The sequence below is a fragment of the Xiphophorus couchianus genome, chromosome 9 (assembly GCF_001444195.1).
Source record: "Xiphophorus couchianus chromosome 9, X_couchianus-1.0, whole genome shotgun sequence".
NCBI lineage: Eukaryota > Metazoa > Chordata > Actinopteri > Cyprinodontiformes > Poeciliidae > Xiphophorus > Xiphophorus couchianus.
In genome coordinates, this window is record NC_040236.1 from 1,066,335 (window position 1) to 1,082,726 (window position 16,392).

Sequence of the window (16,392 nt, forward strand, 5' to 3'; positions counted from 1 at the left end):
TAGAATCCACCTATATAATCTGATTCAGCAAGTCATTGGGGTGACGTAACCTCTTCCTTGTCAAATTAGAAGTAAAGCTAATGAACTGACCTCTTATATATGCTTTTGAGGCTTCCCAGAGGGTGCTTCTCGATTTATCAGGTGAATCATTAAGATCGAAGTAAAGTGAAAGCTGATTTTTTTAAAAACAGTTTATAGTCCTCTTCGGTAAGCAGTATAGAATTAAATCTCCAAAATTTAAAACAACGGGATTGACAGAGCAATTCGGAATCTAAGGAGACTGGCGAGTGGTCGGATATAGCTATAGTGTGATAATCACAGGCTTTTACTTTAGAGAGCAGTCTGATATCAATAAGCAAGAAATCTATGTGTGTATAGGTACGGTGGGCATGGGAAAAGAAGGAAAACTGCTTAAGTGCCGGGTTCCCAGGTCTCCATGGATCCACCAGTCCCAACTCAGTTTTAAAAACCTTAAAACTTTTAGCAGCATTAGATAATGAGACTGGGTTTTTTTGAGGATCTGTCCAAAAGGGCATCCTGGATCATGTTAAAGTCCCCCTAAAATTAAATAATAGTTTTCAATATGAGGCATATATGAAAAGAGTCTAGACACAAAGGTACCATCATCCCAATTTGGACTGTAGATGCAAGCTAGCATCACCAGAGAGTTTTGCAATTTACCGAACACAATTATGAAACGACCCTCCATGTCCACTATTATTTTGTATTGTTCAAACATAATATTATTACAAATAAGTATGGCTTTTCCTCGAGCCTTGGCATTGAATCTAGAATGAAATACATGGCTAATCCAACTTCTTTTAAATCACATTATCTTCCTATTACGAAGGTGTGTCTCTTGTAAGAAGAATATGTCCCCTTTAAGTTGCTGCAAATGAGCCATGACCTTAGCAATCTTGGTGGCATTTCCCAAACCTCTCGCGTTCCACGAAACAACCCTCAAATTATTACCTGTGTTGGTCATACCTTACTATTCCCAAAGAGGTATATACATTGCAGTATGGCAGTCCGATTTTGTCTGAAAGGAGACTGGTAGCCTACTTGGCATATTGTTGGCCGGCAACTGTAGAGAGAGAAGAAGAAAGGAAAAAAAAAAAGAGACACACTCACGACATACCATGACTAAAAACACATGCATCTGGACCCAGACCTCCTTTAAAGCAAAGACAAAAATTTAAGTGTCCATCGCACAGCAGGGCATCTTCTATCCCCTGCGAGAATTCCTTCATTATAGACCAACATTTTCCTCCTCCCAAAATCAGAATGGTCACTTGTTGTGGCCGGACGCCACCCGGACGCCTTCATGGTCATCACAGGTGACTTTAACCATGCCTCATTGGACAAAGCGCTACACAACTTCCAGCAGTATGTTGACTGTCCCACCAGGGAAAACAAAATGCTGGATCTCCTGTAGATAGATAGCATTTATTGTCATTGAACAGAATTCAACGAAATTTCCATTGCAGCTCCCGTGCAAAAGGTCAAATATATACAGTAAAAATAAGCAAACACACAATAATAATAATAACAATATATACAACTAAATTAAATTAACTAAAGGCACTCAACCATCCAAAGAAGTAGTAGCAGGTCCAATTATGGCAAAGTACAGATAATGTGACAGTGCAAAATGCAGAACAATATGACTGTGTGGGGGTGGGGGATATATATGTATGACTGCGAGGTTATGATATGTGTGGGAGGGGGGGGCAGCAGGGAGTAATGGCTCTGACGGCTGTGGGGAAGAAACTGTTTCTCAGTCTGTTTGTTGTAGTCCATATATTCCTGTACCGCTTGCCTGATGGCAGCGGCACAAACAGTCTATGGCTCGGGTGGCTGGGATCCATGGCTATGGATCCAGCTCTCTTCTTGACCCGGCCTGTGTAAATGGAGTCCAGGTCTTGGAGGGGGCATCCCACAATGCCTTGTGCTGTTCTCACCACCCGTGTCAGTTGTTTCCTCTCCAATGCTGTGCAGCTACCATACCACACAGTCATGTTGAGGCAGAGGATGCTCTCGATCATCGCCCTGTAAATGTTCACGAGCAGCCGTGAGGAAAGTCCAGCCCGTCTCAGTTTCCTGAGGAAGAAGAGCCTTTGTTGTGCTTTCTTCACCAGGTGGGAGGTGTTTGTGTTCCAGGAGAGGTCAGACGTGATGTGAAGGCCCAGGAACTTGATGTTGTCTACACATTCCACCACTTCTCCATCTATGAGAAGGGGAGTGTGATCCGTCTTCCTGGACCTTCTGTAGTCCACAATGACCTCCTTGGTCTTCCCTGTGTTCAGCACCAAGTTGTTGGCTGAACACCACTGAGTGAGCTGCAGAATCTCCTCTCTGTAGTGGGTCTCGTTGTTGTCTGAAATGAGACCCACTACTGTTGTGTCGTCCGCATACTTCACGACTGTGTTGGTGGGGTGGATGGCCACGCAGTCGTGTGTAAACAGGGTGAAGAGAGCTAGGCTGAGCACACAGCCCTGCGGCGTGCCTGTGCTGAGGACCAGTGGGGACGATGTTGAGCCACTTATTCTCACCACCTGAGGCCTGTTGGTGAGGAAGTCTCTGATCCAGTGGCACAGTGAAGCGGGCAGCCCCACCTCGAGTAGCTTCAGCACCAGCTTGTCTGGGATGACGGTGTTAAATGCTGAGCTGAAGTCTACAAATAGCATCCTGACGTAGGTGTTGGGATGCTGCAGATGGGTCAGGGCTGTGTGCAGAGTGATGGAGACAGCATCCTCTGTTGACCGGTTCGCTCTGTAGGCGAACTGAAGGCTGTCCAGGTTTGCGGGGATAAAGTCTCTGATGTACCTCAGAAGAATCCTCTCAAAGCACTTCATGATCACCGGGGTCAGAGCGACAGGCCGGTAATCGTTCAGGCTGGTGATGGACCTCTTCTTCGGTACAGGGATGATGGTGGAAGACTTGAGGCACTCAGGAACCGTGGCGAGCTGCAGGGACAGATTGAAAATGTCCAGAAACACTCCTGCCAGCTGGTCGGCGCAGGTTTTCAGCGTCTGGCCTGACACCTTGTCCGGTCCTGTAGCTTTGTGGGTGTTGATCCTCCTCAAGGTGGCCATCACCTGATGCTTCTGTAGGACGAGGGGCTGGTGCTGCTCTTCCAGTTGGGGTAAATGTACGGCTTCTCTGCTGCCCGCCGTGTCAAAGCGGGCAAAGAAACTGTTTAAGGTGTCAGGCAGGGTGGGAGCTGAGTGCTGTGTTTGTAGTCCGTCATGGTTCTGATGCCTCTCCACATGCTTCGGGGGTTGTTGTTGATGAAATGTTCCTCAATCTGCTGTTTGTACTGGAGCTTGGCCTGCTTAATACCTTAATACCTGTATGCTAATGATAAAGATGCATACAGCGCCACAGCCCTGCCCCCCCTTGGCAGGTTGGACCACATCTTGGTAAGGATGACTCCCAAGTATGTCCCTTTAGTGAGTAGGCAGCCTGTGCGCAGCAGGACGGTGAGGAGGTGGACACAGGAGGCAGCTGAGGCACTGCAGGACTGCTTTGGGTCGACAGACTGGGATGTGCTCTGTGGGCCTCATGGGGAGGACATCGACAACATGTCTGACTGCATCACGGAATACATCAGATTCTGTGAGGACACTGTCATGCCAGCCCGGACCGTGCGCTGCTTCTCCAACAACAAACCCTGGATTACCAGTGACCTGAAGGCACTTTTAAACAAAAAGAAGATGGCTTTCAGGTCTGGAGATAAGGAGGAGCAGAGGATAGCTCAGCGTGAACTCAGAGAGACACTGAGGACATGCAAGGACAACTACAGGAGGAAGCTTGAGTCCAAACTCGAGCAGAACAGTGTGAAAGATGTGTGGAAAGGAATGAAGCACATCGCTGGGATGAAGGGGAAGGACATACAGACATCTGGGAGCCTGGAGAGAGCAAACCAGTTTAACCAGTTTTTCAACAGGTTTAGCTCACCTCCTGCTACTCCCCTACCATCACCATCCCCCCACACATCCACACTGCCCCAAGTTGTTCAATCCACCTACTGGCATTCTCCAGCACACCACCTCTCCTTCAGTCCCCCACTCCTCCCCCCTCCCCCATCTCCACTGCAGACAACAACACCTACTCCCAGCTAACGGTGACTACAGGCCAGGTGAAGAGACAGTTGGAGCAATTACACCAGGGGAAGGCTGCAGGACCCGATGGCATTACAACTTGGATCCTGAAGACCTGCTCCATCCAGCTGGCCCCTGTACTGGCAAACATGTACAACCTGAGCTTGAGGCTGGAGAGAGTCCCGCTGCAGTGGAAGACATCACATGTGGTTCCTGTTCCCAAGAAGCCAAGGCCAGCCGACCCAGAGGACTACAGACCAGTTGCTCTCACATCTCATATGATGAAGGTCATGGAGAGACTGGTCCTGGCCCAGCTGAGGCCTCGGGTGAGGACGTTTCTAGACCCCCTGCAATTTGCCTACCAGCCCCACTTAGGAGTTGACGATGCCGTCATCTTCCTCCTGCAACGAGCACTGTCGCACCTGGATGGTGGAGGAGACACTGTGAGAATCACATTCTTTGATTTCTCCAGTGCCTTCAACACCATCCAGCCTCTGCTGCTGGGTGAGAAGCTGCGGAGGATGGGTGTCAACAACTCAGTGATCTCCTGGGTGACTGACTACTTGACAGGCAGGCCACAGTTTGTCCGTCTGGGCAGTGTCCTGTCTGATGTGATGGTCAGTGACGTAGGAGCTCCACAGGGAACTGTGCTTTCACCCTTTCTCTTCAACCTGTACACCACTGATTTCCAGTACAACTCTGAGTCATGTCACCTACAGAAGTTTTCTGATGACTCAGCGGTTGTCGGGTGTAGGGGGAGGGGGAGTACAGGACACTGGTGGACGGCTTTGTGGAGTGGTCTGACCAGAATCACCTGAGGCTCAACATTAGTAAGACCAGAGAGATGGTGATTGACTTCAGAAGGAAGAAGATACCTTCACGGCCACTGAAGATCAAAGGGGAAGTGGTGGAGGAGGTGGAGGATTACAAATACCTGGGAGTTGTAATAGGCAACAGACTGGACTGGGCATCTAACACTGACGCTGTGTGCAAGAAGGGGATGAGCAGACTCTATTTTTTAAGGAAGCTGAGATCCTTCAATGTGTGCAGCAAGATGTTGGAGACCTTTTATCACAGTGTTGTTGCCGGTGCCATCTTCTTTGCTGCTGTGTGTTGGGGAAGCAGCATCAGAGCCAGCGACTCTAATAGACTGGACAAAATCATCAGGAAAGCTGGCTCTGTACTGGGACTAAGGCTGGAGTCCCTGGAAACTGTGGTGGAGAGGAGGACACTGAAGAAGGTTCTGTCTATTATGGACAATAAACAGCAGCCTCTCCACCACATAGTGGACAGACAGCGGAGCACCTTCTCACATAGGCTGCTCCAGCTCCGCTGTCGTAGGGACAGATACAGGAAATCCTTCCTGCCACATGCCATCTCACTGTACAATAAAAGCTAAATCATTGTTCTGCACAAATCAGTCCAATTTCGCACAACTGCACTGTGGCACACTAGCTGTACATATATTTACATATACATACTGTATCTACATTTTTTGAATCTTTGCAAGAACTGCTCTAAGTTGCTTTTTATATTAACAGCATTTTATATTTTATTTTTATTTTTTATTTTATCTACAACTACTACTCAGTGGTAGTTGTTATTGTGTCTTCTCTCTATGCTGTAACTGCGAAGTAATTTCCCTGCTGGGATGAATAAAGTACTTCTATTCTATTCTATTCTATTGTTGGAGGGCAAACCAGACAACCACAAATTCTACCAATGTAGCTGTAGAAGAACTTCTGAAAAACTCCTTAACCGAGTAAAATCAACATAATAGCATAATACACATCAGGATAGATATGCTGGCCCTTTAGTCTATTGGTCATCAGGGCATTCTAGTTCAATCTCTATAAAAGTAATCAAGTCCAGGGCTAATTTTAATTGTACAGGTTAATCGGAAGAATAATAATAAAGTAAAGAAATTCTAGAGACAGCTTTGCATTAAACAAGCTATAAAGAACTGTCTGAGTTCTGCAAGTGGCTAGTATTATACCACAAATAAACAGCTTGGATCCAACTAATAATTATTCCACTCGTGGGCTAGAGCTGGGCGGATGAAGAGAACCAACATAGCTCTTGACATCCTCAGGTGAAGCCAGGAACCTTCCACTCCCATTCTCGGTCATGATGAATAGTTTGGCTGGGTAGCGCAATGCAGGCTTGAGTCCTCGACCATACAGTTCTATCATGATCCCGCAGTAAGCTGAGCGCTGCTGTAAGACCTCCGGGCAGTAATCTTCAAAAATGTGAAACGAGGTACCCTTGTACTTCAACTTGCCTCATAAGTTGAAGTATGAGGCAAAGCTCATTGGCTTTGCGTCTAATGAGCTCCCTGATTTGATAGTTGTGGAAACACACGATTACAGCTCTGGATTTCTCACCGGGGCCCGGTCTCGTCGTTAGCATCCAGTGTGCTCGATTCAGCTCCAGAGCCTTTTTCAACGTATCTTCCCTGAAGACCTCCAGAAGTAGTTGAGAGAAAAATGTTGTTGAATACGATCTTTCTATACCTTCAGGAAGTCCCACCAACCTAGTGTTGTTGCAGCGGCTCCTACTTTCCAAGTCAATTAGCTTAGCTTTCAGTCTGTTGTTCTCTCCAGTCACCGTAGCTAGCTCAGCTTGAATTGCCTGTATGTCATCGTTCATGATAGTGGCCACATTCTCCAGTGATGAAATCCATTGGTGGTGGGTAGAAATGGTAGATTCAAAGCGCTCCAGTTTTGTTTCGAGTTTAGTGAACGCCACAAAGGGATTTCTTGTGGTCAACTAACGTAGCCGTTAGCACAGCCATGATGTTCCCCTCGTCTTTTTTCTGCTCTTCTTTTTTTGTTCTGCTGGTCATCGTCTGACTAACTGGTCGTGGTTCCAGTGCAGCACTATAGCTACTATTGGATTAACAAACACAAAGTGAAATTTAATAGAGTAGTAATGTTCGAGGCGGAGCTTCAGAAAAAGCGTCTACTCCATCTTGCAGTCCACCGGAAGTCTCCCTGGAAAACATCTTAATAACTTTACAGGGATACCAAGGCCTTTAGAGATGGCTTTATACCACAGGTGTCAAACTCCAGTTCTCAGGGGCCGCTGTCCTGCAGTTTTTAGATGTGCCACAGGTACAAAATACTGGAATGAAATGGCTTAATGACGTCCTCCTTGTGTAGAGAAGTTCTCCAGACTCTTAATGACCTAATTATTCTATTCAGGTGTGGTGCAGCAGAATCACATCTAAAAGTGACAGGGCACCTGCTTTATACCCTTTGGAGGTTTTGTGCTTGCAAATAATAGGATTTGTGGTGTCGTTAGACAGCTCTTTTGTCTTTACCGTTGTCACACATGAAGAGGGAATAACAGGTGGCTTTTAAAACACCAACATGATCATTCATTGGATAATTCATGTCACATGGGTGGAGGCAGTTCATCACAGGTGATCCTGTTGCAAATCCTTATTTGTGATTTGCAACATCGGTGCCAAATTGGGTTTCCATACTGATTTGCAGCAAAGTTTGCCAATACCATTGACATAATGTTTTTCTGTTTTACTTATAATGTTTATCTTTTTAAATGTTTTTATAATTTGCTGTTTTGCATCAAAACAGCAAATTAAAGCTATCTGCATTACAAAGTTGTTTTACTTGATGAATTTGCTTCAGTTAATATTCTGTACTTAAACTTCATGGGTGCCACTAACAGTGAACAGGTAAGCTTAAGGTTCAAGATTTGCTTTGAAAATGTTTTAAATTAAACCAAATGAGCTCTAAAATTATTAAGATTTAAGACTAAATTAAGAACAATTAGTTGTGTTCAAACTAATTGTTTGATCACAAACAGTTCACAGTTGCATTGTGAACTGTTTTGCAGGTCACAATGCAAAACAGAAGTGCAAGTAAAATTTTGAGAAAGTTTACTTGTGTAACTTTTTTCAGAAAAAGCACTCAAGTGAAATGCTATTGAACCGTTTTTATTGGTAGTTCTTTTTAAATCACATTGTTTATACGATTAGAATAAAAGAAAAAAGAAAAAAATAAATAATGTAAATAAAAAGAGAAAAAAAATGTTTAGTGTGCAAATGAGCTGACGATGCATATCAACCTGCATTGACACTAATTTGTAGGGTTTCTCAATACTGATGATGAGTAAACCCACAAAATTGTTGATGTTGTAGTTTCCCAGGACAAACTGTTCAATGAGCACCTAGTGTCAGCCAGTGGTAATCCAGCCCTGGTCATGCGGAGGAAGAAGCACACAGAGAAAGAAGTCCATGCAGATTTAATAAGTGTGGTTTCAGTGCGACTGAGAGAAGGCTACACCATCAGAGACATCAGCCTCACCAAAGGTAAATTACTCTTTTCAGTACTGACATTTAAGAGACCTGAAGTCTCACCAAGATGTTCAGAGTAGATGCTGTTGTTTCCTTTAGGAGGGACACAGCTGGAGGTGAAGTTGGCTCTACTGTGGAAACATAACATGCATATTGAGTACCTAGCGGCTGCCACTTGGCCTTTGGACTCGTCCAACAGAAGCACTAAGGTGGAGGTGACAATGGAAGGCAGCTATGACATCCTGCATGATATCAGCTGCACACAGCGGAAGCCCATCACCAGTCCCTACCGCACTTCTGTCATCCGGCGCTTCTGGAACACACTTCAGAGGTACTGTTGCTCAAGGTTTCTTCTCAGACATTACATAGCACTAAGGCAATGCTTCTCAAACTTTTTCAGGCTGAGGACCACTTAAGCCATTTAACAAATAGTCATGGACCACCTAACCTGAATTTGCCCCCGCGTTGTGATAACACATCTTAATATATGTAGGCCTGTCACGATAACAAATTTTGCTAAGCGATTAATTGTCTCAAAAATGATAATATTGTTTGAAGACCTTTTTACACTGATTTAATGAAAATGACGTAATAATGCATGCGATTTCCTGCCAAAGATAGATACACTTTATTATAAGAACACTTAACATGGAACTGATAAACAAAATAATCAAAACAACCAAAAACAAAAATAAAATGGATTCTCAGTCTCCATTAACAAAAAATGTACTTGAATAAAAACTAAACAACATAAAGCCAAAGTGGAAATAAATACTGCATTCAACCAAAAGAGTGCAGATTATGAAGTCTGTATATTATATTGCCCTTCAGTAATAATTAGATTTAAATAGAGAAGATTGGCACATCCGACTACCTGATGCAATAGTTCACACTACATGATTTTTTGCTCTGATTTTCCCCTTACGACAATCTTAGAACGTTGGCCGTTCTCTCAGATTGTTGCCTGTGATTTTGTAACCGATCATCCTGTAGTTTATGGTGTGTTGCGGTAGATCGTCGTGGCCACTCGATCTAAATCAGGGGTTTTCCCTGACTGGGAGAGTTAAGGCAGCCTGTTGAATGTGACAGGTAGCCAATCAGAAAGCACAGATTCCCCTCAGTGCTTTCTGAGGGGAAATTATAGAGGAAAATCCCAAACAGCTGACACGGCACAACTGTGACAAAGTGGTTCAGTTTCTGTTCACCACTTGTCCCTTATTCTTATTTCTGATTCATAATGCTTAAATTTAAACATTAGTTTGCAATTTTGCTTCACTTACTATCCCGGGTTTGTTTGTGTTATCATTATGTTGCAGTTTCCATCTATTTATATGTTTAGGTTAAAGCTACTACTTCTGGACTATTGGTTGAACTTGTTTAGTTTGGTTCAAAGTATATTCATGGTATTTGTTTTCCTTTTTACTCACCATTGTTTGTCCCTTGTAGATCTGCAGCAGGGCATGAGCATGTGAGGGGCCGGCCCAGTATTTCCTGCTTAAATGGCTGAATGATGTCATTGATTACTTTGCTGGATTCTACCAATTAGAGGGTTTTCTTTGGAGTATTGCTTTGTTTGTTTTTCTATAAAGTAATATTTTGAGTTACCTTGTATTACATTGTTTATTTTGCCGACCCTTTCATTATGTAGATGAGTTTGTAAATTAGATTAAGAATTTTATTCTTGTTTCTCTGTTTAGATTTTTTAAAATTATTTTTTACCTGTTTAATTGAGGCTTGATTCACTCAAGTACAGGTGTGTTGCCAATTGGCTATAAAAACAGTGAGTTCTTGGAAGCCAGAGAGGCTTGTCAGAGTCAAAAGTAACAAATAAGTCATCAGAAGAATCTGGAACCGGAGGCTGATGCTGTTTTTTTGTTCATCTTGCTGATCCTTGACCACACTACTTCACAGCAACCCAAAGTCCAGCGGGCATTGGAGATGATATGTGGAAACAACATTGTTTATTCAACATTTTGTGCAAAGAATATAGAAATGACAAGAGGAGGAGTTGGAGCTAAATTGCTACCGCAGTTGATAAACCCGGTAACTTTTCAGCTGTTCTTTAACGTGACATAAATAGGTTCTAATGATTTTCATTCAGTCAGGACTGACACTAGCCACATGCACTGCAGGTAGATTGTAGTAAAGCATTGATTAATACCTGGTTTTAAAATTAGTTAACTGGACTTGTAGCCATTATTTTGTGCCCATTGTTGGACATCACACGGCAGGACCGAACCCGATCGAACCGTTATACCTAGGATTTCTGTCTACTAGTTTGTGGGCTCAGGTTTTGAAAATGGGCCGACAATCGGCTGACAGCTCTAAGATAGTGTGTGTAGTGTGCGCTGGGCTTTATACTAAGGAAATGAGGAAGGGAGAGGTCAAAGTTGAGCCTTTTTTCATTCAGTGTCATCAACAGAAAGAGAAAAAGGCCGGAAGAAACGATAAAGCTGATAATTAAAATGAGATCAATAGTTTTAATTTAATTGATTGATTAATTGATTTATTGTTTATCGTGACAGGCCTAAATATATGATGCAACCTGGAATGAAAATATTAGCCTCTTAACTCATGTATTGGTGTTTTCTTTGTTCGTCCTAATGAGAAGAGTGATGCTGTTTGGTAAATGTGACTGCCCACACAAAGCCATGAACACATCTAGTTGAATATTTTGAGTTACTTACAGATTCTGAAAGTCTAAGCTTTCTAATGATGTCAAACACATAGAAATAAAAAAAGAAATTGTTCTTTACTAGTAAGTGTTATGTGCATTAATAACAATTAGGGCTATTCATAATTTAGAAGCACAATTAAAGAAAAATAGACTTTTTAAGAAACAAAAAATCCTTTTCTGCACCATTAAAAATAATTATCCCATTTCTATCAATTGTATTTATTTATTGTATTTTAATTTAATTTAATATTTTTTGATTAAATAAAAGTAACAATTGCTGTTGAACTGAAAGCAGAGCATCATTTATAACCAGCAAAATTGGGTTAGAGTTTTAAGCCAGTTTTCCATCATTTTCTATAACACAATCCTTTGGTAAGCTGGCTATAGCGTCGCACATTGAGCTCACGTCACGGCACATAAATGGTTGTTCACATGTACCTCATGGACCACTAAGGGGCACCCGCGGACCACAGATTGAGAAAGACTGCACTAAGGGCTATTATTTTTTAAATGGGTGACATGTATTTCATTGATATATGTGTCTTTCCCAGCATCAACCAAACTGATCAGATGTTGGTGCATCTGCAGTCATTCAATTCAATCCCCGAGAACTACAGGATTCCAGAGAGCACCAAAAATGGAGTCCCTTTATTCTACATCCCTCCTGGCTCTACAACTCCGGTACGGTGGAATACACTTCCCAGGACAACTCCATCCTGCATGTTTTTTTATGTTTCAAAATGCATTTACATTGATGAGTTGGTTACATTCACTTAAAATTTCTGCTGAATTTGATGACAAGCTGCTAAGGCAGTGTATTCTCAGGTGAATAGCACAGAGAAAATTTTACCAGTATGTTAGAGACTGTATTGGTCTAACAAATGTCTTTAATGGAAGTCCACCTGACCACCCTGTTTATGCCAATTTAGGAGATTATGAACATAAAATGTGTGTTTTGTAAAATCTATGGTTCACTGGATTTTAAAAAGACTTGTTTTTAAATCCTGTTTTTAAAGGATTCCTTCCATTAAAAAACTGCTTTGGGATGATAATTAGGTGGCTATACACACATGGACAAAGTTGTTGATACCCCTCTGTTGATGACCGAAAAAGCCACAATGGTCACTGAAATAACTTGAAACTGAAACAAAATTAATAAAAAATAACAATGTATAGCAAATTAACCAATGGAAATCAGACATTGCATTTGAAATGTGTTTTGACAGAAACATTTAAAAAATATATACTAATGGGGAGTGCTGTGGTGGCGCAGGGGCAAAGCACAACCCTGTGCCTTAGTTCTTGTGCCAGTGGTCGCAGGTTCGATTACCGGCCTGGCAACATTTGCCGCATATCTTCCCTCTCTCATTATCCTCTTTCCTGTCGAACCCAAATCTGGGAAAAGCCTAGATTCCCCCCTTGCCAAAGGTAGCAAATATCTTAATTATATTTAGCTCTTTGACTCTTACGTTAATGAGAAGAGTTTGAAACTGGTAGGACTAAGCAATACAACTAGCCAACAGCTCAGTGTGTGGGAGCTGAGACCAGAGAGATAGAGAAAAACAGAAATGTATCCTTTTATTTCTTACCATCTTCAAGATAGATCCTCTAAAAACATACACACAAAAATCTGGATATTTTTCTATAAAAATCTTGGTGTTTTAAGCATTAAGTTATGATACTTCTCAGATCTTCATTATTTCTATCTACTTGTTGGTTCTCAGCCATCCAGGACATGGAAAACCCCAAATAGATTTAAACATAAAGCAACTTAGCAAGTTATAATTTAAATAACCATTTTGAAAAGGTTCAGTATTGAAGACACCTGGTGCCACACACTAATCAGCTAATTAATTCAAAACACTCGCAAAAGCCTTTAAATGGTCCCTGAGTCCATTTCTGTAAGCTAAACAATAATGGGGATGACTGCTGACCTGATAGTGGTCCAAAAGATGACCTTTGACACCTTGCACAAAAGGTCATGGGTGATTGTTCACAGAGCTCTGTGTCCAAACACATTCAGAGGTGAAATGAAGGAAAAGATGTGGTAGGAAAAGGTGTACAAGCAATAGGAAGCAATATGAATACCTGCATCCGGAGAATTTTGAAACAAAACCTAATTAAAAATGTGGGGGATTCCCAGGTTTGACCGTTTGCACACCAGTCTGTCAGGGAGGATAGTACTTAATGCAGAGCTGAAATCAATCAAGAGGAGGCATAACTCTTCCGGTACTCCAGGTGGGAAAAGACAGGATGCAGGACAGTGGCAGCAGCATCCCAGTCTACCTGTTAGCTCTGTAAGCAAATTGGTGTGTGTCAAAGGTGTGAGGAATGAATGAATGAGTATGACTCTGAACCAGTCTTTCAAAACATTTAATCACCAATGGGGTGAGAGCAGCTGGTTGGTAGTCGTTCAGGCAGGTGATGGGTGATTTTTTTAGGAATGGGAACAATGATGGAGGATTTCAGGTAGGATGAGATTCTGGCTTGAGACAGAGACTGATTAAAAAATTTTGTGAAGACCCCAGCCAACTGCTCTGCTCTGAGGAAATAGTTCCTCTCCACAGGTCCAGGAACACCATCAGGTCTTGCTGCCTTTCTGGGGTTGACAGACTGTAGCTAGTGTCTCCCCTCACATTCTACCACCTTGAAAATAGAGGTGCTTAATTGCACTACTGCATTTGGAACAGTTGCCACTGGAGGCTCTGATTCAAAACAAGCGAAAAAGTGGTTCAACCTCTCCACTAGTGAAATGTCACCTTCAGCTGCTCAGTGGCTGATTCTGTAGTTGATGTGCTGGATTCCCACCCAAACCTGCCTGCTGTTGTTATTGTCCAGGTGCTCCTAAATTCTCTTTTTGTAGTTCCTACAAGAGCAACTCTCTCTTTAGGTTGCTCCATGCCAAGCCTTGTCCCCACACTTGAAAGTAGCTTGCCTTGCTCTAAGCAGCCACTGGACTTCGAGTCATCCATGCCTTTTTGTTTGGGAGGACCCAGATACACTTTTTCACTGTGACATTGTCAGTGCAGGTCTTGATGAAACATAGAACACTGTCAGTGAATAATTCCAGGTTTGTAACTCAACATACTAGAGATGACTCACGTGCTACTGACAGCAATTAATCTAACTTTTCCATTTTGGCAAATTTTAGCTTATAATCAAATGTTTGCACACTGACTGCAGTAATTTTATGTTAGTTAACATGCTAGTGATAATCTTCATCCTTCTGGTAGTATCAACATGCTAGTCACTCATTATGACTAGTATATGATGATAATGTTAGGCATACAGCTTGTTTTTACTATAAAGCTAACATTATCCTTCAGGGTAAAATGAGAATTTTAGCTGATTTTCAAAATTTATTAGTGATGTTTAACATACTGAATGTAGTAAGTCAATGACATGCTGTTGATACTACACATGGTACAGACAACATCTAGGTAAAATTAGCTAAAAACCTTTTTTAAAAAAAAAACAAAAAATGCCGAATATGGGCGAAACAAACGAAGGCGATTAGCTTAGCGGCGGCGGCGGCGGCTCTTTAAGCTCGCTAAATTAGCTAAATTCTTAGCTAATTTTAGCATGTTTTCATACTGAATGGAGTTAGTCCATGTTAGTCAACATAATAATAATACTCCACATGCTATTGGCTCCATTTTACTTCACCTTAGCATTGTTGCTAATTTTCAGCATCAGAACAGAACACTGGGTTTCAACGAACATGCACGCTGTTGCAGGCCCCTTTCTTCAGAAATTTGTAGTTACTGGTTAGTTTTTAGTAGATTTGTATGTCTTCTGCCAGTTTCAAGTAATTTCAGTGACCATTGGAAACTATGAGGTCATAAACAGAGGGGTACCAGCAACTTTGTCCACATGTGTATATGACTGAATTCCAGAATTTTTTTTCAATCTGTCATCTTTATATAACATTGATTAAAGGTTGCCAGATCTACGTTCTGGCCCCCAGGTGAAAAGTGTAATTGCTAAGAGCCATTTCACACTCCCAATCTGGTTATCTAGTAGCAAAAACAGCCTCTCTTTTCTGTGTTAATCTTTTTTAACTACATTATGTCCTCCTCCTTCAGGTTTTGTCTTTGCAGCACAGTGGATCCAAAGACCCATCTCAGTCCCAGTTTGCGTCATACTGGAAACCCATACTCTCTATGGACACAAACTTTTGGCAACGATGGTTACACATGCACCGCATTGCTATTATCCTTGAACATGACTTGTGAGGAACACATCTCTTTATCTTTATATTCAAATCATTTGGATTTATAAAGGTTCACGTGGCTATAATCATGATAGTGGTGGTAATAATACATAATGGTGGAGTATATGTTTCACATACAGTATGTGAGGGAATTTCAGGGGTAGGGAACAGAGTGACTAAAAGCACTCCAGGATATATAACACAAATCAGTGGAAACTCAATTTGCTGATACATTGTCAACGGGGTGAGAATATATGATATAAAGAAGGAACTGTACGACAGACCTGATGTAACAGGAAGGGCATCTGACCTGAAGGAGTTCGGTTGAATGAACAGAGTAGCCAGAGAGATGTGAGGGCAATCGGTCAAGAGCCTTATGTTTAATAACAAAGGAAGATGACCTATTAAGAAGGATGGTGTAGGGAGCTATATCAGCAGCTGCTCTAAGCTCAAGGAAGATAGAAAGTTTGAGTAAACTGGATTCAGCTGCCATGAAAAAGTCATGGCAGTTCACTTCCTTATGGAAGTCATTAGTAATTTTCAGTTGAGCAGTTGCGCAATGTAGGTTGGCCAATAGAGAGTTTAAAATGGTTCAAAAAGAAGCTATTCAGTTAAATACAAGTGGAATTAATTTGATACCTTCTTAACATATTTTGGAAATAAAAAAAGACGTTTGAGGGAAAAAGTTTATTTGTAGTCGTTGGACATGTCAACCAGAGTTGTTGTTTTTTTTCTTTGTTTTTTTTAAAAGATGTTTTTAAGGCTGCTGTGGCTTTTATGTAGCAGTAAATGGACAGTAAATAAGAAAGAGAGAGAAGAGAAAGACATGCCGCAAAGAGCCTTCAGACTTGGAGATTCCCTTGGGGTTTTCATTGAGTTACTCTCTTCATCCTGTCTTAGATAAACCAGTGATCTAAGACTTGCTCAGGGTGTGGGCTCAGGTCAGGAAACAATTTATTCTTTGGGGTTTCTCACGTTATAGCCCTAAATTATCTAACCACTTACACCCATCTTTCATGTGAGACTGTAATATGCAGTCAATATTATTCTCATTTTCCTTTTGTAGTATATAGATAAATTG

At 42.0% G+C, this 16,392-nt stretch overlaps 1 protein-coding gene across 8 annotated transcripts in view; it reads left to right on the forward strand.

Moving 5' to 3' along the window:
* Positions 1 to 16,392, forward strand: part of szt2 (SZT2 subunit of KICSTOR complex) — a 152,547-nt gene that overhangs the window by 29,442 nt on the left and 106,713 nt on the right. For 7 of the 8 annotated variants that reach the window (XM_028026733.1, XM_028026732.1, XM_028026730.1 and 4 more), the window contains exons 9-12: positions 8,266 to 8,436; positions 8,521 to 8,752; positions 11,650 to 11,779; positions 15,184 to 15,329. In XM_028026733.1, coding sequence (XP_027882534.1) covers positions 8,266 to 8,436; positions 8,521 to 8,752; positions 11,650 to 11,779; positions 15,184 to 15,329 — 679 coding nt within the window. Of the gene's footprint in view, positions 1 to 8,265; positions 8,437 to 8,520; positions 8,753 to 10,189; positions 10,465 to 11,649; positions 11,780 to 15,183; positions 15,330 to 16,392 lie in introns of those variants that run through there. The other variant, XM_028026734.1, reaches the window with a different exon arrangement.